Source organism: Symphalangus syndactylus, chromosome 23 (genome assembly GCF_028878055.3).
Source record: "Symphalangus syndactylus isolate Jambi chromosome 23, NHGRI_mSymSyn1-v2.1_pri, whole genome shotgun sequence".
Lineage (NCBI taxonomy): Eukaryota > Metazoa > Chordata > Mammalia > Primates > Hylobatidae > Symphalangus > Symphalangus syndactylus.
In genome coordinates this window covers 24,074,231-24,098,765 of record NC_072445.2, presented here as the reverse complement: position 1 = coordinate 24,098,765, position 24,535 = coordinate 24,074,231, and the positions used below count along the sequence as shown (strand labels likewise).

Sequence of the window (24,535 nt, the reverse complement as noted above, 5' to 3'; positions counted from 1 at the left end):
CTCCCTTTCTTTCTTCTAAGTGTAGGGTACTGAAAATCTTTGTATAACCAGACTGTTGTCAATATAAAAGGATCCCATATACTATAAATAAAACCTAAAGGTAGGCTGTTAAGACACTAAGGAGGATAGATTTTTATTTGTTGAAGGTTTTTATTTCCTCAAGCCACCTACAATTTAGAGCAATCTCCCAGCCTTAGAAATCCTGCGTGCCTACCTATGGATTGAGCTTATTTGAGAAATTTTAATATAGGAGCTGGATGGGATGGTTTTAGCCCTAAAGGTCAAATGGCTGGCAGGCAGATACACAGCATCCCAAAGGCCACAGCTTTTCATAGATGGGCAGATTTCTCATGTCCACCTGCCTGTACCCAGCCTATGGGTCTGTGGGGTTTAGAAAAAAAAACAAACCTACAGCACTCCAGTCCTAGACCCACAATAGGTTGGCCTGACTGACAGATACCTGGCCACACCTGGCCTAGCCAACAGGTAAACAGGGCAGGTGATTGGACTCGAAGAACCCTGGGGCATCCTTTCCTAGGGTGCTGCCACTTTGGGATAGTGGCTAAATCTGATGAGGAATACCATCCAGTCACAGCAGCTAAACAGTTGCTGGTTTTAAGGTGGGTGGATAGAGAACACTAACAGGCACCCTCGATTCTCCCTTTGAAATACACACATACATCCTCACAACCAGGAAGAAATAGATAAGCGTTCTGACCAAAGTGGGGCAGTTTTTAAGCTCTTAAGAGGTACACCTTAGAAACACCTGTGGGGTTCAAACACACACTCCCAGGCCCCCACCTCCAGTAATTCCAATTTAGAAGATTTGAGGATAGCCCCATACAGAAATGTCTTGAAAAAGCTCACCAGCTGATTCTAATACCCTAGGTTCAGAAGTGCTGGCCTAAGAGAAGCCACAGTGCTTGGACAGGGAGTAGTTAGATGCATACTTTAGAGAAATGAGAGTCATTTGTGGGTCCTATCTATCCTATCTGATTTATACACTTTGGTTTTATTTTTTTCCCTGAAGTACCCTTCCTCTTTTATAAAGCACAACTGATCCCCCACCCCCACCCCGCGCCTCACCAGACACCAGTGCAAGGGGTAGGAGGGCAATCTACTGACAAATATCTATTATACTGCTGGTGGATACAGCAGATGAAAACCTTCAAGAAAGAGGGTGGATGCCAGGTTTTGATCATTGGGAGAGATGGGTAAAGTCTTTCCTTAAGTTTGTACTCATTACCAAAGTGCCAAAAAAGATATTCTGAACTGAGGAGAACAAATGCTTAGAGTCAAACATTTTAAATCTTCAAAGCCCAAACCAGGGTCTGTAAGCAATTAAAGTTCTGGGACATTAATATTTTTTGACCCTGCGGAAAGGGGCAATCAAATTCCAATCACGTCTCAAAAACATCTGGACAAATTTGAGCAAATGATTTTTCAGCCTTCCATATATTTCTTTAAATTACGCTGTCAACGGGACAAACCGCGTCCTCCAGCACTAAATAAATGAGCGCCGCTGTTTGGGCCGCGCCTGCAAGAGAAACGTGCGGGCGCACGCAGCGCCGCCCACTGCAGGCCTGAGCCGGCCATAAAACACCAACAATATGACACTGAAGCCAAAGACAGGAGTAAATCAAATAAATAGAAAACCCACTGTAAAAGTTCAAATGAGCTCTAGACCTAAATTTAGCCAGAGATTTACTGTTTTCCCCTCTGGAGTTGTAGTAAATTTTACAAGTCTGTGGAAGATGACAAACGGCAACGTTGGAAACGGAGTAATTAGAGCTGTGGGTAGAGATGGGTACACGTGGGTTTTATAGACACCCTGAGAGAGCCCACATGGCTATGTGGCTACGACAGAGAGATAGATGTGAAACCCAGGCAGAAATATGCACCTTCGGATCCAGGGAAGAGCTGGAACAAGAACTCACTCAGAAAAGATCTGCCTGACATCCCCAGAGTGATAGAAGAGAATTGTAAGAAGCCTGGATTCGGATTAACAAAGCCATTTTCCCCAGAGAGGACACCTGAGACAAACCTGTAGCCCATCAACTCTGCCCACCTTGCTTGCCAGAGGCTGCAAATGCTACTTCTAGACAACCCTCTGGATTCTTTCTCTGCCCCTCCCCATCACCTACTCCAAAGTCGGGCGGCCTAGCCAGCTGGGAGTGAGATGAGGGCCCAGAGTCTAATAAACTCACTTGGTGGCCAACAGCATATTCTTTCGGGAGTGCAGGTCACTCGGGTCTGTGTGCTGCCGGTTCAAATACTCAGAGACGGCTTTGGCGGGAAACTCCGTTTCGCAAATGTACCCAAAATCCCGAGCTAAGTGAACAGCTTCTCCTGAAAAAGACAGCAGTAAAGGTAATAATCAGCACCCAGGCCCTAAATATCCCAGGGCAGGAGACATTCCCTTGTCAGCTTTGTTAGTATTTCCAGAGAAGGCCAGCTGTTGGAGCCAAAAGCAAAGGTGAGAGATGCCTAAAGGAAAAATGATATAATTAAAACTGGTGGGACCAACTTTGCTCCTGTCTCTCTTTCCTGCCTTTCCCTGAGCCAAGTCCTAGCTAGCCATCGCCTGAATAGCTACGGGGTCTCCTACACCCTAATCTTTTTGTCAAGAGCCACCTTATAATTGAATTTGGACATTTGGCTGGACATTTAAACCAGATTCCTCTTTCTTTTTAAAGCACCTGTCACACTTGCTTTAAATAAAATTTAAAAGTCACCATCATCTTGCTACAATTGTATTCCAACAAATATATAAAAACAAGCCCATGTATATATATGTCCACATATATATTAAAGACTATATGTAAAATGTATATGGAAAGAGTATTTCTATCTGCAATGAAATAATAATTCTCCTTGTCACTTTTCCTGCTAGTCAAGTTTCAGGTTTCTCCCCTTCAGAGGTTCCTGTCATCATCCTCCTACTTCAGCACTTTTCACTGCACAAAGATGACACAGTAGTTACAGAAAACTGGGGTATCTAAGGTATTACTGAGTTTATGTGAAAGCCCCTTTCAAGTAAAGCATTATTACCCTTTAAACACAGCCTTTTGGCGTTCAAGGAAAGACCCCATACATGAAAAACAGATATGTTGAAATACCCCATAGCTACATTATTTTTAAGGAGGATGACTTACTTTTAATCATTATTATCATAACAACAAAAGACTTCAGGCATGGTGCTTACAAGGAGTCACAAAACCAAAAACTGCCAAACAAATATTGGAATTTTAGTGGCGTTTCCAGTTTCCTCCCTTCTCCACTAAAATCCCTGTCTTGAGCTAAAGTTACCTTGATTGCTTTTCAAAATGAGGACTATGATATTAGCAATTCCCTGAAGGGTAAAATGTGAAACTTCCAGGCTGAGAGTCAACCACTAGTAAGTGTGGTCTGGAAATTTCAGTGATTCCTGCCTCTGGAGGGGGTTCGGGCCAAGCAACTTTGCCTTAAAAATGGCCAAGTATAAGGCCTGTAACTGTGATGATTAATGATTGCTGCTTAAATATTTTAATGTTCCATCTTCTAAAACCAACTCTCTACAGGAGTGTCATAATATTACACCCATACAAATGGAATTAAAACACAAGACCTACAAGCTAGATGCTAGAGAAAATTCTGCATCTTCCTCTATTAGGACCATCTGACTGTACTTCATATTATTTCCCACAAATTCAACTGCAGATCTTCTTGTTCTAGACGTGTAGATGATTTTGTTTATTACATACCACAAATATCATCCCCAAACCCAAACTGATGAGTAAATTGTAAGGTGCTTATTGCAATTATCACCCTTTAATTCACAAATGATGAATCTACATTGAAGATAATACCGGACTCCCCTACATATTTCTTCACCCCTCCTCCCCAATCTTCCCCTAGCTATCATTGGCCTTACTAAGCTATCAATATTTCAATAACAACATGTCCCAGGTAATCTGCAGATTTGGCCCTAGGAGTGACAAAAGTTTTAAAATAACCATTAGGGGTCATGAATGCAATGTGTTTTCTACTACTGACAATTCAAATCTGGCAAGGTGAAGGGGTATAGAGTGAATTATTGCTTAAAGAGTTACTCTTGTAAGAGTTCACATAGAGGATGTCCTGCACGTGGCAGCAGGAGTGACCCCTGCTTTGGCTTGGAGGCTGGACCTGAGCACTCTTCAGAGCACAGGAAATCTCATATACTTCCCTTGCCCTGTCTACAACTGCTGGCTTCCTCTAAGTAAAAGGACCTTTGAACCTCTCTCAAGCAGCCGCTTGACATCCAGCTCATAAGAGCACAACAATCACAATGATTTCCAGTTAATCATGAAATGTGTAAAATGTCAGCCTCCAGCCGACAGTTAAGCTCAGCCACTTCCGTGAAATGGCCACACGTCTTGCTTACCTTCCACCAGGGAGGTGAGTAACGTGACATTTGCTGCTTTGCGCCTGCCCGCGGGTAAATTCAAACCGATTTTTTCTAGCCTTTCTCGCAAAGATCTCCCCCCATTTTTCGATTTGGCTCTGAAATTGCAAGAATTAACATTCTGATTAACCTTAGAGTGTTCCTGAAACAAAGTTTAGACTTAGCAATCTAAAGCCCAGTGGAGCTTGAAGAGGTTTTAACTTGAGGTTAGCACATTTTCCCCCTTCCTTTTGGTTATTTGCTGATAGTTTGCTGAGGTTTGCTTAATTTCTGCAATACAGAGAAATTTTTTAACTGAGTTTTCTTTTTTTATCTTGTGAGAAAAGAAAAAAAAAGATACCAGATGGGAATAATTAGGTGTAGGTTATGGGTCTAGAGAAGGTAGAAGCTGCACACGCACGTGCATGTTCCTTCCTTACCATGGAGTCACTGAGGTGAGCAGAAACTGGGTAAGCACAACTTTGCCGAAAAGAGGGAAAGAGCCAAGTGGCTCAGAGAGGAGAGCGTGCTTGCTGCAACAGGTGGGCTTTGTGAGGAAGGGGTCAAGAGTTGCTGTATATGGTGTTATGTTAAAAGGAGAGAGCAGACTGAAATAGAAATGGTGATGATCATAATAACAGTAAAACTAACACTTTTGGAAGTGTAGTTATGTGATAAGCACTTTATATTGATTATTTTACTTCATCTCAGCAAGTTTATATATACAGGCTTAATGTTCAGGGGGCGACTGAAAACTTCCACACTCTGAGGCTCAAAGCACTCACTTGAAAACTGAATCAAAGGAGGGCAGAGCAAGAGGATTGAAAATGAGAGTTTCTGGGTCACACCCTTAATTTCTCCCAATATTCTCCTTGTATGTGCTAAAGTATGGACAAAAGTACAAGTAAAAATCCTCAGTTACTGTCATCTCTTTTGCTGTACTATTCATACAGTCACTTTTAGGAAAGAAAAGGACTGTCAACCCCCAAAACGGGTTATCTTGGAAAGTTTTGTCTCATACAAAGTCACTTTCATATCAGGGACACTGCCAAAGTGTTCAGGCATTGGCAGGGACTTCAAGGGAGGCATTACATCTTAAGATAAAAGCCACATTCTCTCCCATTTCCACGAGGAGGAGTCAGTCTCTGGGCTGTGGAATACTGTGAAGCACCTGAATGGCTCCCAGGAATACCTATAAATACTTCTAAAGTGGTATTATTGCTATTATTGATGGTGGTGTTATTGAAGGAGGGATGTCACAAATTTAGAAAAAGAGTTTATCAAACTGGGTTACAGTGCATCAGCAGGTTGAAAGACCAATTTCACTGGGTGCCAACTGCATTTAAAACATGCAATAAAAGAGAAAGAGTACACTGAAGGTATGAAGAGAGTTGCTTCATGAAACTTATGGGTTTTTTTGGGGGGGGGCGGAGTGGGTGTTAGTTTTGCTTTGTACTCAGGCTGGAGAATGCCCCCTGAGATGTCCTAGGGGTGAGAGGAAGAGAGGCGCCAGGCGCAGGGCCAGGAAAGCGAAAGGTCCCCAGGGCGGCAAAATCTGCGGTAGAACGTGCGCGGCGCGGGCAGGCCTGGGTGCAAGGGCACTAGAGTCTGTGGGCGAGCACGTGGCGGCCGCGGATCCTCACAAGCGCTGCGCGAAAGCAATGCTCGGGCCACCCGGTTGCTAGGCAACTGCGTCAGACTGCAGATTGGGTTTTGCTGGAACCTTCTCCTCACTGTCCAATAAATAAAAACTGGTGGTTTATTTTTATTTGTTTTTTGTTTTTGTTTTTGTTTTTGGTGGTGGGGTTACCTTCTGAGGACTCCGCCGAGGAGAGATGCATTGAGGCATTCAGGAGGCGACAGCCGTCTCTGAACTTCTCCCACAGTTACTTTGTACTTCGAAGTTGAACTGAGCAGAGACAAACGGCCTGGGACGGAGCAAAACACCTCGCCAGTGTTGACAGACATGCCTCCCAGGAAGCCGTCTTTATTCATCATTAGAGAAGTCACCGATTTGGGAGGAACCGGAACTAGAAAGAGAAAAAATTGCCTTAAAGGTGACCAAGTTTCGATCCTGGTGACTGGCTGATAGAATGTGTCTCTGTGTGAGGCCACAGGACAGACGCCAAGTGGAAAGCTGAGGGAGGAAGTGTTTGTTCCAGTGGGGCTGCAGTGCGTTCAGAGTGCTGTAAAAAAACAGACGGCAAAGCCAGACCTCCTCTGGAAACTTACTTCGTATGTAGACATATGAGTGTCATTTGCTACTGTCCTGCTTACTACCCACAAATCAAGAAATCAAACAACCCAGAGTTTGGACTGTGCTGGGAACCAGGCAAATCCTATTCCATCGTGTGCTAACTCTGTGACCTTAGACAGCTGATCGACTCTGTCTGAACCTCCTCAGTTTCCTTATCCGTCTCCTGAGTGTAATAATGCCTATCTCATTTGGTGCTGAAGCCTGACGGTGATTATCACCATGCAGTGATATAAAATGGTAATTCCAATGGAAACCCCTTCCTCCTTTCCTATTGGACCCAGATCTATGGTCATAACTAGAAAGGATAATGAGGCTGGACCCTATCAGATACTATGCCCAAGAACAGACAAATAATACCATTGAGCTGGGGAGCTGGGCCTAAAAGAGCTGCTCAACTCTTTAAAGTAGGCTCCATTCTTCCCTACGTAATAACAGATTCATTTAGAAAGGAACCCAAATGCTCATCTTCAGTGAAAGCAATTCTGCAGTGACATGAATTTTGTTTACAAATTAAAGCACTGGCTGGTGATTGTTTGGAGCAGTTATGATTTACAACAGGTGCCCTGATCAATCAACCAATCACTCTAATTCATATGAGCGGCGGTCTTGCCTTGCCCCAATTGTTTCTTTTTGGCAAGTAATTGATAACAAACCACACTCAAGGTATGTTTTATGCAGAAGTTAATAAGAGTTGACAGCTGGTTGCCACTGCTACCCTGGTGCATTCAGCCTCTCCAGCCTGTATTTCTGCTTAATTGTGTTTCAGTGTCATCTGCATGTCAGAAAGAGGCTAGGCTCAGTGGAACCAGAAGGCTGGGAATGAGGAACAGTCAATCTCCCAGTTCCCTGGCAGTATTGTCCCTTGGACTTCACTGCTTAAGCCCATTTTCTTTATGTAGGTTTTACAGGCCCCTGAACAGGTGACTATACCTCCTGACTTTCCCTGTAACTTTGCTTCTTCCACTGGGATATGAGGCCTCCAAATCTTCATGGTATTTGTTGATCACCAGTCCAAAAAATCTATGGAAACATTCATCTGGTGGGAAAAAAGAGGTTTCCAACCCTACCTATTTGATAAAATCTATCTCACTCTGTAATTGTGTGGAGGAAAGATATGCTGTCTCTGTCAGCTGGAGCCTAGAACCCTATATATCAAACAAGATGCATAACCTCCCTTCTATGGAACAGACTAACCAATACTGTGTATTTCTCTAACAGTTTATTCTCTCTACCACAGATTCCAGTATACAAACCTCCATAGTTGTTTAGAGACTCCTAAAAGCCAGGTTGGTCCCAAATCTTTTATTTACTATGAATTTCATTAGATCCTTTACAAACACCTTGTGGAAAAGAGCTTTATTACAAGAGTGGATGAGGAGACTAAAGCATTCCCTTCTGCTACTACCTGGCAGGCACTTTAGGATCTATGGATCTGTCCACAGAGCCCAAAACCTTGTCCCAGATGGATGAATGATGTTGGCAACAGAGTAGATATTCTGCACTGTCATGGGGTGGGGACAGGGGATATAGAAAGGTGTTCCTTCTTTTTTATTTGCCTCATTTTCTCATCAGTGAATCTGCTTCCCATTTAAGAATGAATCAATGAAAAGTTGAAGTGTGAATGTTAATCAGATTTGAGTAAAATGTGAAGTTAAAGTCACTTAATAGCCAGGTGATTGGTGGGGGCATATATTTCAATCTATCTTATTCTTCACAACAGTGCTGATATCCATAATTCAGACTCATAGTGAAGGCATTATAAACAAATAATTGACAATCATAGGAGTTGGCATTATGAAAACTTGGAAAAACTTATTTTCCAAAATATAGATGGCCCTTTGTAATTTTAACATTATATGAATTATAGAAATAAATTATATAAAAATCTCACCTCTATACTTAGCAACATATTTATCTCTAAATACTATTTAGAATATTTTTTTTAAATAACAACCAACTCCACTAAGCTGAAAGTACTAAATTCAGTTCCTGCTTCCTACAGTGGATAACCAAATACCCACTGAGTATTGGAATCTTACCTGCTTCTCCCTGTCCCAGAAGCTAAACCTCTGGAAAAGCCACGCCTTTAAAGAAATGTTATAAACCACCCTGTAATTTCGCTATTGTTAATTGCCTGATTCACCTGACAAGAGCTATTTCCTTTGGAGAATGTATATTGCTCACTGCCATGGGTTGAGTACCTTTCTGTATATACATTCTCACCTGCATACCCCCAATCCAGTCAGCTTCTGTCAGTACACTGCCCTCTCTGGGAAGGTTTTGTTTTTGTTTTTGTTTTTGTTTTTCCCCCTCCAGTCAAAGCACCGACAATGTCAGAAGATGTGCTTTGGACTATATTTCCATTTTCTAATTTAAGTATCACAATTGTGTTCCCAGCCTCCTATCCTCATGTTCTAAACCTCTCTCCTTAGTATTGGTCCCCTAGACTAGATCTGACACATTTCTTGTCCCAACTTTCCTTTAGGTCCATAACTCCATCATCGTCTACTTTCCTTTCCACTTTCACACCTGCTTAGCTCACCTGATTAACCCCGTATTCTACTTTCTTTGTCTTTTCCCTTCTGCTTTCTTCCAGTTTATCAATAAACCCAGAGCTCAACAGGGCCTGGTTGATTTGTTAGTAATTATGAGCACACCGTTCCTGCTCATGGAACCCAGAGATGACTGAGATAGGTTTAAAGCGACAGCAGGAAATAGTAAGGAAATGGGGCATGGCAAAGCTCAGCATGAAGCTTTCAGTTCTTTACGTGTTTACAATTTTCTGTTCATACATTAAAAGTGTTTTTCCTCTTCAGTTCCCAGTTGGGTGTCAAGGCCAAGTTCTGGATGTCACACCCACAAAACTCATTCCCCTCCCTTTTTTGCTGCATTATGCTGGGGAGAAGTAAAAAAAAGGCTAAAAACAGACCAATATTTCATTAACATGGCTGGAGTTTTATTTAAGAGAGAGGAAAGAAAAATGATTGGAGAAAATATTATTCATTAGTGGACTATAGAAGAACTACAGTGTTAATAGGCTAGCTTTTAATCTCTACTCTTTAAACTTCAGTGTGAAATTATAGTTTCGAGAACTTGGTGTTTGATTCGATCTGCTGGTGAGGAGAAGGGAAGAAATGAACCTATCTTATAGATTCATGGGGTAAGTCCCTTCGAAAGGCACTCTTGACCTAAAGATGTAAATGACATTGGGAAACAACCAGGAGGCTTAGCATTGGCTCAAAGTGGCCCCTAAAAGTTAGCACTCTTTTTCTCACCAGCAAAGCACCCTTTCCTCAGATCTAAACACTTCCTCATGTACCTGAGCATAAAATTTTATTCCACAACTATAGTGCATGTATAAGTGTGGGGACTGAAACTGTGGAAAGAAAAATTAAATAATTTCCACAAATAGAGCAGGGATATTAAAAAACTCAAACATCCAGTATTGGCATCTTATAGGGACAGAGTCTAAAAGGCTAAAAGGCTGGAAACGGAGTTGGGTCTCATGACTTACATGGTGTATAGGACCTTGAGAAAGTCATTTACTGTCTGTCTCAGTTTCAGCACTTGGAGTGTTGAAGAAGAATGTCTAACCTGCCTGACTTTGAAAGAGTGGCTGCAGTGTTTCTCAGGGTCTCTAGTTGATAAATAGCTATTGGGATCCAAGTCCAACCTGGAAATGGGAACTTCTTCCTTTTGAGAGGAAACCCATACCATTCAGAGACTCTGACAGACTCTCAGAGCATTTTACCTTCTAGGTCAGAAGAATCCCAACAGAATCAATTGTAATAGAAAGTTGGCAATTTCTTTATTTCCCATGAAAGAAAATCCACACCAATCAAAGTGTTTATGTGGGGAAGGGGCCAGAACTAACGGGAAGGAAAGTGGGAGAGAATGGAGGTTGAACTGAAACTAACCAAACAGGATATCCCTAAGACCAATGAAAATGCCCCACAGTCACAACATTTGAACCTTGGATTCCAGCCACGCTAGCCTTTCCAAGAAATCCCGGCATATTTTCTGCTGTCTAAGGTGTTAAACAGATTGCATATTGGCCTCTTATTGCACCAAAAACTTTTTCTTAAAGTTTAAGTGAGCCTTTTTTTGAGTTAAGCAACATGATGATGGCAGTGATCATTTTTATTAGCTGGGTATACCCTCTTCCTCCCCCCCAGATTTCTAATCTTAATGGAACTGAGAGTTAGGAATGATTTTTTAATGTCTCGTTGGATTTTTAGACTGTTAATGTACCGAATCCTTCTCATTATTACTTTATTGATTGCTCATTGACCAGCCCCCTTCAAATCGTATTAACCACCCTCTGCCGGTTTAGATTAGGAGAGTTTAAAAAGCACCTTTCATTAGTCCCCCCGCCCACTCCCGCCATGGAGTTGAGACTAGGCAGCTTAATGGGAGCTCTAATGGGGCAGCTAAGAAGAGAGGGGCCACGGTCCCTGCCGATTGCATTAATAGCTCAAAGGGGGCCAATACAGAAAATTAGCCGTAAACGAGCTCTGGAGATCTTCAAATGAAAGAGCCATTTATCACGCTGGCTACCTTCACTCCACTCGTTTGCTCTCTCTACTGGGAACAACTCATTTCCTCTTAACTAAATTACTTCAGAAATGTCAGCTAAGCCCAGATAGCAAACATAACAAGAGAGGGAGCCCATAAGCTATGGGGGTGATATAAACACAGGTGAAAAATTACACTGGTTAAATTTTAGAAGGGGCCTTACCATAACTGGAGAAAGAGACATAGAGATAGAGACATGTATCATTTATGACTAAGTCTTCTAGCTTCGTAAACACAGAGTCAGAGACCCCCAAACCTAGACCACTTGCCAATCTTTTACTAATGAGGTAGAATTTTTTTTATCTGCCTAAAAGCCCATTAGAAAATATATTAAGAAACCAAGCCTTCTTCCATGTGTTGAAATTTAGACTATTTAGTTCACAAGGCTTTCTCACCTCTTTTACAAAATTAATCTCTTGGAAACGTCTCTCATAATTGGGGAGATGGTGAGCAAAGAGACTAGGGTGCAGGGAAGGGGCTAATGAACCCACCACACTTTAAGTGGCTTATAGTGAGTTAGAAAAGTAAATCAACCTCGTATTCTTATTTTGCCTATGGCTCTCTAAAGAAAAAAAAAGATAGGATCTTTTCTTCATGTAATAAAGCAAATATGTCAAATACTAAATAATGCAATTGACCTACCATTTCATCATATTCATACCACACCCTCTGAATCAATTAAAGTAACTGGGATACTACTTAAATATTTTAAGCTGCACATTTTTTAAAAAGCTGTACATTTGGGGGGACATAAAATGTACTCTTCTGTTTCCACAAACAGAATCATCAACTTTAGCCATTATTTTCCTTTTCTTATTCCTGGAGACAACCTTGCACATAAATATTCACATTTCACTGACAAACATATACAAGCTCTGAAACCAAAGCATCCCACATCTAAGAAAATCTTCAGCTCTGTTTTGCTAGGCAAGCTAAGTTACAAATATTTTTATTGGACTGGCTATTAATAACATTTCTGATTGGTCATCTGTTGGGCATGTTCCCTTACCAGCCCAAATGATGTTGCTAGGATACAGAATCCTGAGCTAAGGGGTTCTAGCTTTCCATGAAAAGGGAGGAGGAACTAAAACAAACCGAAAAAAGCCAATGGAGAAGCTCCTCCCCGACCCCACCCTAATCAACCAGCAATTAACCGAAAGAGGAGACCCAAGAGAAAACGGGAAAAGTGAGCTGTCAGTCAGCACAGTTGCAAATTTAAGCACCGAGCCTGGGTATCCTAGCAAATCCAAAAGCTGGCATTAAAAGCCAAAACAATATTATTTAAAGATGAGAGAGAGAGAGAGAGAGAGATGTTTTAAGCAACCACTAAAATAAATAGTTATGCCCCAAACCTTACTATACTTTAGGATATTCATTCCAAGGCCGAATGGCATCATTGCAAGTACAGCTTCCCCCACCCACCTTTCAAAGCTACTCTTCCTGCCTTTGTAAAAGAAGACAATTTAGAATACCTCACCCTGTTTGGAATCCTTATTCCACAATCCTCCTACTATCCCATTTGAGTCTGGATGAATTACTTCCCAAAGCATTTTTTCTTTTAACTGTTTTTGTTGAATGTCAAGTGGCTCAAGTGAATCATAAATGATTGAAAGCTGGGGATTGTTGACACTAAATATAGGGACAGAATTTCTCCAACATCCATAAGAAAGGGTTACAGTATTAAAATTTTATCTTCAATGCCAGTTTCTGTGATAATTAAAGATTGCACTGTTTACACATTTAAGCTCCTAAATTTGTGGCATGTGAGTGACATTCAGGCCTCTCAGCAGCTACGCTAATCGCCAGGCATTCTCTCAGTGACTGTCAGAGAAAAGGAGAAAAAATTAAGCAGCTGCAATACGACCAAAATGAGTTATTGTAATTACATTTAATTAGTTTAATTAGTTAATTATTTTGCTTACAGCTGTACAAGAGACTGCAAACATTTGTTAATATCACATGCCCTTTAACAGTATGGGGTGATTCCACAGTCACACTAAATCATGAAGGCATATGTAGGAAGATTTAGAAATGTGCTTAGGCTGTCTCAGCTTCTCAGGATGCGCATATTTAGCAACACATTTGGCACAATGAAAAAATAAATTAAAAACAACTCATAAAACATAGAGAACTGGAAACAAAATTATCACCAAAAAAATCAAATACAAAATGAAGAAAGAGCTATCTCAATAACATAGGATTTAACTCAGCAAACTCCAGTTATCACTGAAATAATTGTAGCACCTTCTTGAAACCAGTGTTTACCAGCCAATTCCACACATGATGATAGCTCAATTATTTAAGATGTATCGAAAATGGCTACCAAATATGCCATGAGAAAAATTGCAACAGTCTGTCTCACTCATCTGAATTTGTGTCTGAGGTTTTCATTCTCCCTTGCCCAACTTCCGTCTTCCCAACATGCCCTTTCCCCTAATCTGACAGCCATTGTCCTATAATTGTGAACAAACATTTATGTCTTGCCAAATAATGAATTCCCCCAAAGTGAAAACTCATCATAAGGACGTTAATGCATGAGAAAACTTTGCTTACTTTTTGGGGGAATAATCCATACCTTTTTTAATGACAGACTGGTCCAATAGATTCATGCCGCTGTTATTGGCATCTTCAACTGACTGTGAATATAAAAATATCACTATTCAAATTGACTGGATATTAAAGAATTGCACACATAAATCATGTTATTCTAAACTGGAGTTTCTGTTGTTTCCATTTATATTAATTCACAAAGGGCTGTTTTATTATTATTATTACCTCCAAATCGACATAGAAATGAAATTTACTCAAATTATAAATTTTTCCAATGGAAGAAGTGGAGAAAAAAAACTTTGAGAGACATCTGGGATGCAGCATTGGTTTAGTTACTGTATAAAACGTAGATATTAGACAGATAAACCTTTATATTATTTGCTCTTATGTATTGTAAAAATTTGGCAACAGCTGACAGATTTTCACCAATATTAGTAAGAGCAATTTGTGTTTTCCATTCTATCCCAGTGCATCTTAACCCCAGAGCCATTTTACAATACATAATAGTTTACATTATGGGATTTTAATTAAAGTCTGAGCGATTTGGAATGGAATGCAAACAGCAACACATAGGAACATGTTTGCAAGCCTCTAGGACTGCACACCCATCACAGCCCATACACGTTCCTGTAAACTATGAGCTTCCTGCTGCACAATGACAGTCTCTTGGAGGAACCTTCACCATTGACCCTTCCTCCCAGTCCTGCTGATGCTGCTTCCCAGCAAGGAGCACACCTGTTAGGAAGGCAGTAACTACAGACAAGCAGACACCCACAAAGGTCTAGATCCTCCCAGTCAGCACCTAGGTAATCGCAAGGAACGTTCATCTTCTTTGCCACAGTTTCATTCCAGAGAAGGAAAGTTTCAACTCTGAGCACTGGTAGCACTTCTGAGAGGAATTAGCCGTTGGAGCAAGTTTCTTACTGTCAGAATACACATGAACAGTTCTGGCTGTGCATCCCAGGGCGTCCAAAAGCAGTAGATTCCCTTTCTCTCCCCACCAAGAAAATAAGTGCTAGGTCTTTCTAAAATCTACAGCTGCTTTCTTGACCCTTCAAAACCTAAGTTGGGACCAAATTGTTATCAACTTTATAGAGAAGTAAAAAGCAAAGGGCTTGAGCGTGAGGAGCTGTTTTCACAGCACTCACACCGACTCATGCTGCATCCTCTCAGTGTGAGTTCATCACAAGGAAAGGACTGTCTACCCCAAACAAGCAAAACTTTAGAAATGAGATGATAGAATCATAGAGGGGGCATGTTAATTTGTTTCTTTTCATGTTTAATAGTCACTCTTTTGTTCTCAGAAAGGTGAGCAAAATTGTTATTCTCCATAGGAACTGTTATCCTTGCTGCAATGAGCCATGCACATCTTAATAGTAAAAAGGTGTTTTAAAAATATTTCATGTAACTTGTTCATAACTCCTCAGGGGACCCTGCCACACACAAACACACACGATTCACACCTTTCTATGATCATGTGTATACAGTGACAATGTGTCCAGGCAGGACAGAAATATTCTCCTGTGCCTTGGGCAGCCAGACCCTCACTTACACTGGCCTGGACCCGGGAGCCCTCACACCTTACCCTCACTTTTGTACGTAAATATGTATAAACGCCTCATCAGCGACGTGGGGTAGTTGTGGTAGTTAATGAGAAGGCTCTTGTCTGATTTTCTATCTAATTACGGCAGCCTGCTGGGTTTTTGTACAGGATATTCACGCAGCATGCTGGCGCTTAATCGTCACAGGGAGGATCGTAAAGATTTAATTAGGACTGCATGCGGAAGCTCAGAAAAACAACTCAGACTCGTAATTACTAGACTTCTTTAGTTAAAAGTGATACCAGGGGTTGCTTTAAGACACTCGGGTGTGTTTGAGTGTGTGTATGTGTTTGGGGGAGTTGACTTAATATCCTTATATGTTTATATTCATGGGTGGTAGAGGTGATGGGAGGTAAGAGAGCAAAGATGGGAAGAAGAAAAGAGGTGTACATGGCAACTAAAGAAATCCCAAACTAGGTGTCATTTCACTCCCTCTGTCTCTCTCTTTGTAGGTGTTTTCCTGAGTTTTTAACACTTGTAGCCCCCTCCCCAACCAGACACACACACACACACACACACACGCGCGCGCACGCATGCACAATGGGTGAAATGTAGCATACCCAGAACCCAAACAGTGATTTGCTAGTTTAATAGCCCCTGTGAGTAAATTGAAATAGAAATTGACAGGGTTTTATAGTTTCATTTAAAAAAAATATTAGAAGCATTTGGTTAATTAGCTCTCCTCTTTCTCTTCTCTCATGGTGGGGGCTGTGGCCCTGAGTGTGGTGCATCTGGGTCACACAACAAAACCCTCGACCCATAGGCAGGGCAGCACCCTCAGGGTCTGCCAGCTCCCTGACTCAGGGGCATCTGGAACACACACGAGGTCCTTGAGATCGGAACAAGTAACTTTAAGGTCCAGGCCTAGGCACTCTCTGGTCCTTTTAAAGACTGGACCAGTGCAGGCCACCCATTCGATAGCTGCAGGAAGAGCGCTGAAATCCCAACCTGCTTGTGTAACTTTAGCCCCCGCACCCCAGATCCCTAACTCGAAAGTGGATCCTTCTGTGTTGAGCAGATGATTGGAAGCCTTTGGATTCGAGACTCTGGTCCTGGAAACATAACCCCTGGTCTTTGTCACCTGCCCTCCATCAGTCAACTTCACCCTGGCCTCAGGAGGTCTATCATCTCTGTGGAGGCAGAGACCATCCCTGTCTTTGCTGTTTCCCTCTAGGGACAGGAGCAGGGTGTGTCCCTTGCACTATAGGGGTCGTCCCAAGAAGGTCCCGTAGGCCTCCCGGCAGGTGACGAAATGAGATAAAGCAGGGAAGGAACAGGGTGGGGGTCGGGTGAGTGGGGAGCCTGCAAGTGGCTCCAGTGTGCTGCCTGCTGCTTTTCTCCTTTCAGATCTCCACCTCTGTGGTCTGTATGCCCGACAGCAACAACTTGGCCCCGAGCTGCTCTGTTCACACAAACACTAAATCCTTTCCGACGCTTTGACAAGACTATTCTCCCAAATGTGCACTGATCTGGCCCTGTTTTTCTCTCAGACGTTGCATTTCACCAAACACAAAAAACTCTCTCAATTATTTCTTTAAAAACATTTAACTAAAGAAATCTGCTCCTTCTTCTGGGGGGAAAATTTCTGAGTTCCTTCGCTAGAGTCACTTGGCCTGTAGGGTGGTGGTGACAGGGCCGGCATTAGCATCACCAACAGTAATGGTGATGAGTTGATCTACTTTCATTATCCAGCACTTTGAACCATACTCAGAAAGGTTAATTTAAAAACTTTTCCCCCCGAGACACATATTACCCCAATGCATTAAAAAAAACTATTAAATACTTCCTTTCTCATATGATATTCAGAAATGAGCAATATCTCTAGACAGGAAGAGTCAAGCTCAGTTAAATCAACAAAACCATCATCACTCTTATTACTATCAGTAAATCCAGGCACAAATCAGGTAATTCTGTCCTTTTTAAAAAAATAAATAACTGAATTTCTTTTAAAACAATAAACAATCATAGACCACACAGAGACAGCATTTGAGGCTGTCACCACATTTTAACTATTTAAAACTATTTTTTTTCAGCAAGGTACAGAAGAATGACTTGTGCACCCTCTTCTCTTTCCCATTTTATTTTCCTTTGCTTCAGAGGTATGTCAAAGGATGCATAATAAATACAACTATGCCAATGAAACTGAAGTGTCAATTACATACCTGTAAACTATATTTATCTTTTCTGCCGACTATTTAACTTAGGGTGAAAAAGCAGACCTGCTTAGAATCACCCAAAGAGTTTTTAGGAATCATTTCTTTGATGTGTCTTTGTTTAGTTTAACCAAGTATTCTCAACCAAATCAGGCTCCATTGTGTAGACTGCAGATGGGATAGTGGGTGGGTAGGGGGAGTGTTTTGAGCCTTTTGTTTTAAGGAATAAACACGTGATGCCTCTCAACTGGGATGATGGCAGTGGGGAGAGAAGAGTGTTAATATAGGCAGAGGCCAGGAGAGGGAGGTGGAGGATATTACACTACAGTCACTTAATGAACCAAAAAGTGAAAAGAATTTCCAAAATGGTATCTACCATCATGGACTCCCGAATTACGGCGTTCTGAGTTTCTCCTTCACATGTATTCTATTTCTCAGATGAGGACTGCAACTCTATCTTGGGAAAAAGCTCTGTGGCTTATGAGACATTCAAAGCAAGACCTGGCTTAGATGATCATAGCTCATTGTCATGCTTAGCAAAATCTTTGCAAATCCAGCAGCAACCTCTGGAGCATACAGAGGCCCCTGGACCTTCATGCTGAAGCTCTAGCCTCTAGGCAGCCAGGTTTTCACCTGCCAAGTCAGCAGGACAGCCCCACTATGGGGTGTGTGTGTTGGTAAAGAAGCGGTACCAAGCTTGCTTCCACAAAGCACTTAGAGAATATGCAGGAGGTGGTAGCTGAGGCAGGACAAAAGCATTCGCCTTTATTCTAATAATCTTAAGGTATCAAAACAAATACATATTTTTCTTCTTCAAGATTTAATTTCTTGTGGTTTGGATTATCATAATTAGACCTCTGGAAATCGCCACTATAGAGCCATACATACAGACACACATAAACAGTTCTATATGACTGTCTAGTCCTGTTCTAAACATGGGAACAAACTCCCCCAAAAAGAGACAGAGCTGCCCTCTCCTGCCCTTCCCCCCTCCAGAAGCATTCCTTATTCGTGGTCTTTTTTGTTTGTTTGTGGTTACCTGCACGTCTTCCATTCCGGGATGGCCGAGGCCGTGCAGCGAGAGGCTGTCACCCATGCCCGCGTCCAGGCCGTGGTGCGCCGAATGCAACAGCACGTCCGGCCGGCGGACCGAGTGGTAGTCCCTCCGGGGGTCAAGGCCCGAGAGCTGGGGCAAGGCAGCCCGAGGCTGGGGCAGGAGAGAGCCGGCTTCCGAACCCACTTCTTGCCGCTGCCGTTGCCCCCAGGGATGCTGCTGGGGCTGGTGCAGTGGGTTCAGGGAGTAGGGGTCGTTGACGTGGGAGTAGGGGTCCTGGCTCTGGTGGTAGGGGAGCGGCTGGTAGGGGGGTGGGAAGTAGGGCGGCTGGAAGTCCGACGACGGGGTGTGGGACAGCGGCGGGGCGCTCGAGTAGGGTCCTTGGGACACCGAGCCCAGCTGGGAGAGCCGCGAGCTGTGGCTCGGGACACCATCGTGCCGGTCCTGGGAGCGGAGAGAGGAAGGGACAGAGAGCCAGAGAAGGAGACAGAGAGAGAGAGAGAGAGACAGAGGCAGAGAGAGACAGAGAGTGCAGAGAGGAAGAAAAAAAAATACAAGTGACAAATGGAGAAGCCCGGCTGTTGTACGCTCTTCCCGGGACAAGGGAAGCAAGGATCTGAAACTTAGACCCCCAAGTTGACTCAGAGGGCCACATGATTTCAGCAATTTCAAACCCCAGGCTTGGGGAGAAAATGGGAAAAGAATCACCCACTTAACTATAACATTTTAGCCGCCTTTTGGGGAGTGCAAAGCAGGCAAAAGGCAGGGGTACAGGAACAGTGTGTATGGAGGGAGATTCTAAATGCCTTAATTAAAATTGTAGGAGTCTTACATATGGTGTTTGCTCCTCTGGGTGTTTTTAACTACTTTTTTTCTGACTTACAGAGGTACAAATCACAACAAATAAAACTTCATAGTATTTGCTGTGCTGCTCCCCCGATTAAAATCCAACTTCTGCCTTAGCTGGAAATGCAGCTGTCTGATCAGGGGGAGCTTTCCACACAACCTGATCATTCCAAGAGCTCCAAGGAATCCGCCTGGTCTGAGTTCCCAGTCACTCCTCCCTCCCCAGGAGAAATTAAATAACTTAAATAGTGTTTCATTGAAATGGATCTCATGCGAAATCATATCCTAAGCCAATGTTGAATTAAGTTGAGTTGTGGTTCACAGGAGTTATTTCTAAGACTGTTTTTCTATATCTAATGCTGTTACACTCAGGGTGTGAAAATGAAGGACCTAAAGTTGGGGTGGGGGGAAATAAAAGCCCAGACAACTTATTCCTGGTCCTATCTGGAGTGTGAACTAAGTGAAAGAAGAAGGGGGAGGTGTGTATATGAGGGAGGTGGACTTTGTTTCTCCCTCTCTTCTCTGGAAACACCATGGTAAACTCCCCATGGTTCTTTCTGCAGAAATAGTCACCTAAATTTCCAAACTGCAATGGCAAATAAAAAGTTTTTCTTTTCGGCCTCTCCCTTCCCAGCTGACTCATGGAGCTCAGACGGAGAACACACAATGCAGAGAGAAGCAGCTGCAGCCTCGTCCAATTATGGTGCTAAATTACCAAGCCAAAGGCGCTCAAAGGAAGACAGAGAGAGGCAGAGAGTGTGAGACACACACACACACAGAGACGCAGAGACAGAGAGACAGTGAGAGGAGGGAGCATGCAATTCTGGTAACACGTGAATCCAAACTCACCATGGATGAATAGGTGTGGACTAACATCTGGAAAAAAAAGCCTGGTTACTGCTCAAAATCAAACAATGATTAAAAAAAAAAAATCAAGGAGTCCAGCAGAGAAGCGAGCTGGACACAGGAGCTGAGCTTGATGTGTTTCCAGGACAAGCCATCAAAAAAAAAAAAAAAAAAAAAATTACACCCGCCCCCCCACCCCAACAAGATTGGCGATGCCTGTCACACACAGGCAGAACTATTCATCTGTCTCTTTGCTGTCTTTTTGGCCTCTTTTCTTCTGCCGTTCTTCGGGGCTCCAGATGCAGTCCTCTTCCACCCGAAGCTGGGCTCAGACTGCTCGGGCGCCCCTTCCTCCCTCCGCTTGCCTACACCGCCTCATAATAATTGATATTCATGACTATTAATATTACACGAGTACTTTAAAGGGAGAATGGAGGACAAATGGAGCGTGAAGCAGCAGCGAGCGCAGAGCTCCCCTACTATTGTAAATGACGTTCATTCAGTGGAGAATTACTAGATGTAATCAGACGAGGGGGCTGGCAAAGGCAGACTGGGGAAAAAGTTTAGCAGGAAAGAGGCAGAACTTCAATTAACTGTGCCGGGGACACGAGTAAAGCAGCCCCTGCCCCTTTGGATAAGGCAGTGAGGGAGAACAGTGCTGGGAGGTTGTATAGAATGGAGGTGTCCTCCTACCTGAAGAGAGACTTTCCTAATCCGGAGGAATTGATCGCCCTGGGTGCTTTGTGTGAGGATTACAAAAACAAAATAAAAAAGATTGCTTCATCATTTGGAGGCGAGAGAAAAGAAAATTGGTGGGCCTGGTTATTTACAGTGACTTTTGCAGACTTTTGTTAAATGTGGAAGATTATGCTCATTTGTTAAAGGACAGAAGCGAGATGGAGGCTTTTCATTCCTTGTGCAGCCTTTTCCTGTTTAGTGCTCACATAGTTTGCGATTTTTACCTCAATTTAAAACATACGCCATCAATCTTCAAATACACTAAACTTATCTTTTCCAGGCAAAGCCAGAGGCAACAGAAAACCTTTTTGGATGTTTCAGGAACCCGTTCAACTGGCCTGACTGCCATTTCTGTTAAAGTTCAACCTTAGTCCAGACTTAAATAGGCTCCTTCCACCGAGCTGCGGATTCTGTTTTTTGAGCAGAAAATTTAGGCAGACAGGACCACCTGTAATATTCCCTCTCTCTCCCTGTTTCTTTCTCTTTCTCTCTCTCCCTCCCCTCTTTTCTCTTCTCTCTTCCCTCCCTTCCACTCCACCCCTCCCTCTTCCTCTCTCCCTCCCTCCTTTTTTCTCTCCCTCCTTCCTTTTCCATTTGGCTACTTTACTTTCTGTAAAGAACGAGTGTTACCCTGGTTACTTTTTAGAACCCACTGAAATGCCTCTGCATACATATACCTTGAGCTGTTTTCACCATGGCCCCACGCTTGCTAATGTCATGCCCACTTTGGGCGCTAATATTCTTTAGGACAGTTCTAGCGCCTTCGACTTTACCATTATCCCGCCTGTTAAGGAAAGAAAAGGAGGCCGAACCGAAACAATCACCACCAGGCGCTTAGGCGCGGCTCTTCGTTACAGTCGATACACAACCACAAAGAGGAAAGGAAACCCCAAGCATCATTCAGCAACAAGACGAATCTCTCTCCTCTCTGCGCTCTCGCGCTCTCTCTTGCTTTTCTCCCTCTCCTCTCTTCTCTCCTCCTCCTCTCTCCTACACACCTCCACACATACACACACCCCAACATTAGGATTCGGGGCGCGCAGGAGATGTGGGCGCCAGGCGCTGCCTGTGGGCGCTCGTCGGAGCCCGAGTCCTCCAGGAGCTTGCCGGCCGCGCCTGTGAGTCGCCCACTCTTAGGATCTTCGAGGCGGCTCCCCGCCGGGCTTTCAGGAGCTGTCCCGATCCGGAGGGGTCGCGTGTCTTTCTCGGCTCTTTGGGGAGCGTCTGCATCCCTCCACCTTTGGTCTGACCTAGCGGCCCGCGCCCGCCACCCGGGAGTCTGCTTCTCTTCCTTCCTTTTCTCTCCAACTTTTCCTCTTAGCAATCTCCACGGCCGGCTTCGCCCGCCTCCACTTCCCCTCTTTTCTAACTCCGCTTCGCCTTTCCGAAGTTTTTATTTCCTCCCTCGACGTCTCAGCAGAGCGTTCCCTTCCTCCCTTCCCCTGGCAACCACATGGGGCTGTCCCAGGCCATTCGCTTAAGAGCGAGGCTCCGCGGGCTTCCCGGTCCCCAGCCCGGCCCGCCGCGCGCCCCGCGCCTCGCCCCCCTCGCCCGCCTCGCCCGCCTCGTCCGCCTCGTCCGCCTCGTCCGCCTCGTCCGCCGCGCCCGCGAGTAGCGGAGCCGCCTGGCCTCCGCATCAGCCCTCGCCCGAGCCAGAAAAGGGCTTTGGCGAGGGCGATCCCGGCCCCGGAGGCGGCTGGCCTCCTCCGGGCTGGGCGCAACTTCTGCCCAGAAGAGTTGAGCTAGCCTCAGTGCTAGAGACCCGTGCTCATTGAACGTGGGCAGAAATTTCCGTGAAAGATGCCCACGCAGGGGGCGGCTGCGATTTCTGTTCGGACGCAGTGACCCTCAAGGAAGCAAAACACAAGAAAACAGAAAATAACAAACTGCTACAACTTCTTCGATTTTGCTCTATCCATCCGTATCTCCATCCATCTACCTCTTTCCCGCTAATTCTCTGTCCTCTACTTGGAACCATTTGTTATCAATTTCAGAAATTTTATTGAAAATAAAAATTAAAAGCCCGAGTCTGTTAAAAATGAGGCTTGAAAACCCAATTCTCTTCCACATTTAAAACGTGAAAAGCCCCTGCCTTTATCAGAATCTCGATTTTCTCTGACAGCGTGCCCACATTCAGTAGCACCACATTCCCCATCAGAGCTTAAAAGGGTGGGGTGGGGTGGGGGGAGGTGAGGAAAAGAGAAAGAAAAATAAAATAAATAAAAACATTACTAAATTAAAGTTGTCAGATTTCAACCTTAAAGTCCCTTTTCAGAACAGCGAAGCCTTCCCTAGCCAGCTTTTCTAAAAGTTAAAGAAAGCTGAGAAAACCGACCAGAAATCTACGAGTAAATAGCTTAACAATATATATCAGTTGGGGTATCAAGAAGCTCAAATTCTCTATCTGCAAAGCTCTAAGATGCATCTGGGGGTGTCGACTCACCTCATAGATATCTTCGTACTTGACATTCTCCACGAGCTTCCAGAGCATGATGGCAGCCTGGTCTCTAGGAGGTGAGTGCATTCATGTGAGGAGCAGATGTCTGGCTTCTCAGGACTCCGCTGTCTGTAATGATCCATCTATAATTGGAAATGGGGGATACACACCAAATCCGACGCTCCTCTCCCATCGCAACTTATATCTGTTGTCTCAAACAATAGGCTGGACAAGTTAGCCTCAGCAAAGAGAAAAAACATTATTGCACACACAGGAGTTAGATGCAACCCACAGACATATATATTATAAAAATCATAAACCCGTATTTACACCCAGACACCCACATATAGTTATATAAGCACCTCTGGGTCACACAGTCTGCAGACTCCAAATGTGCATTTAACAGAGAGTTGTTCAGGGTGGTTAATATAATACATACATTTTAAAACCTCTATATCGAAAATGACAAATCATTGTAGCCACTAACTGAAGTCTTTGCAATTCATAATGAGAAACCAGGGGCCATCAGTCCCCTATTTTCTATGTAGATTTTAAAGGGGGACACTTACCAAGATTTTTAAACACAAAAGCTCCCTCCTATTCATGTATGTTCCGGAAGAGAGTATTTTGAAAGGCTGGTTATGGGGGATTTTAAGGACTATCTCTCTGTGTTGATGACTACACAACTTTTTTTTTTTTTTTAACTTTATCTCTGTCACCATAGAACAAAAAAGCTAGCCACCATTGGTGACCATTTCTAATCTTTTCTGATCATTTTGCCTAACACCTTTGGAAACTTAAATACACCTCAGTTTGTGCTGCTTGTTGTTTTAGGTGTTGTTTGTGTGCATTTTCAACGGATTCCATGCACCATTCCTCTTGGCTGGAGTCTCCATTTTATCAAGTTTTTTTCAGATGTTGGAAGCAACGTACGCACACGTTCACACAAGGTTAATTTTGAGCCTTCTTTGCAGAGGCCAAGGACATTTTATATTTGCATCTGTTGTGTATGACTTGTAAGTAGTTTTAATCATGAAGAGTCAAGAAAGGGCCACCCGAATCTTTGAAAAGGT

The 24,535-nt window shown here is 43.4% G+C and overlaps 1 protein-coding gene across 4 annotated transcripts in view; it reads right to left on the bottom strand.

The window, feature by feature from the left end:
- The window catches only part of TFAP2B (transcription factor AP-2 beta), a 29,203-nt gene extending 5,112 nt beyond the window's left edge, over positions 1-24,091 (bottom strand). For 2 of the 4 annotated variants that reach the window (XR_008654261.2, XM_055263948.2), the window contains exons 1-8: positions 24,032-24,091; positions 23,469-23,605; positions 20,291-20,317; positions 18,581-19,039; positions 13,813-13,873; positions 6,216-6,435; positions 4,406-4,524; positions 2,208-2,349 (exon numbers count right to left, since the gene is read on the bottom strand). Coding sequence is in view for 2 of the 4 variants with exons in the window: in XM_055263948.2 (XP_055119923.1) it covers positions 2,208-2,349; positions 4,406-4,524; positions 6,216-6,435; positions 13,813-13,873; positions 18,581-19,039; positions 20,291-20,317; positions 23,469-23,549 (1,109 nt within the window). In the remaining 2 variants the exon portion in view is untranslated. The remainder of the gene's footprint in view (positions 1-2,207; positions 2,350-4,405; positions 4,525-6,215; positions 6,436-13,812; positions 13,874-18,580; positions 19,040-20,290; positions 20,318-23,468; positions 23,606-24,031) is intronic. The other 2 variants (XR_010119012.1, XM_055263949.2) reach the window with 1 other exon arrangement.
- Positions 24,092-24,535: the final 444 nt, after the last annotated feature.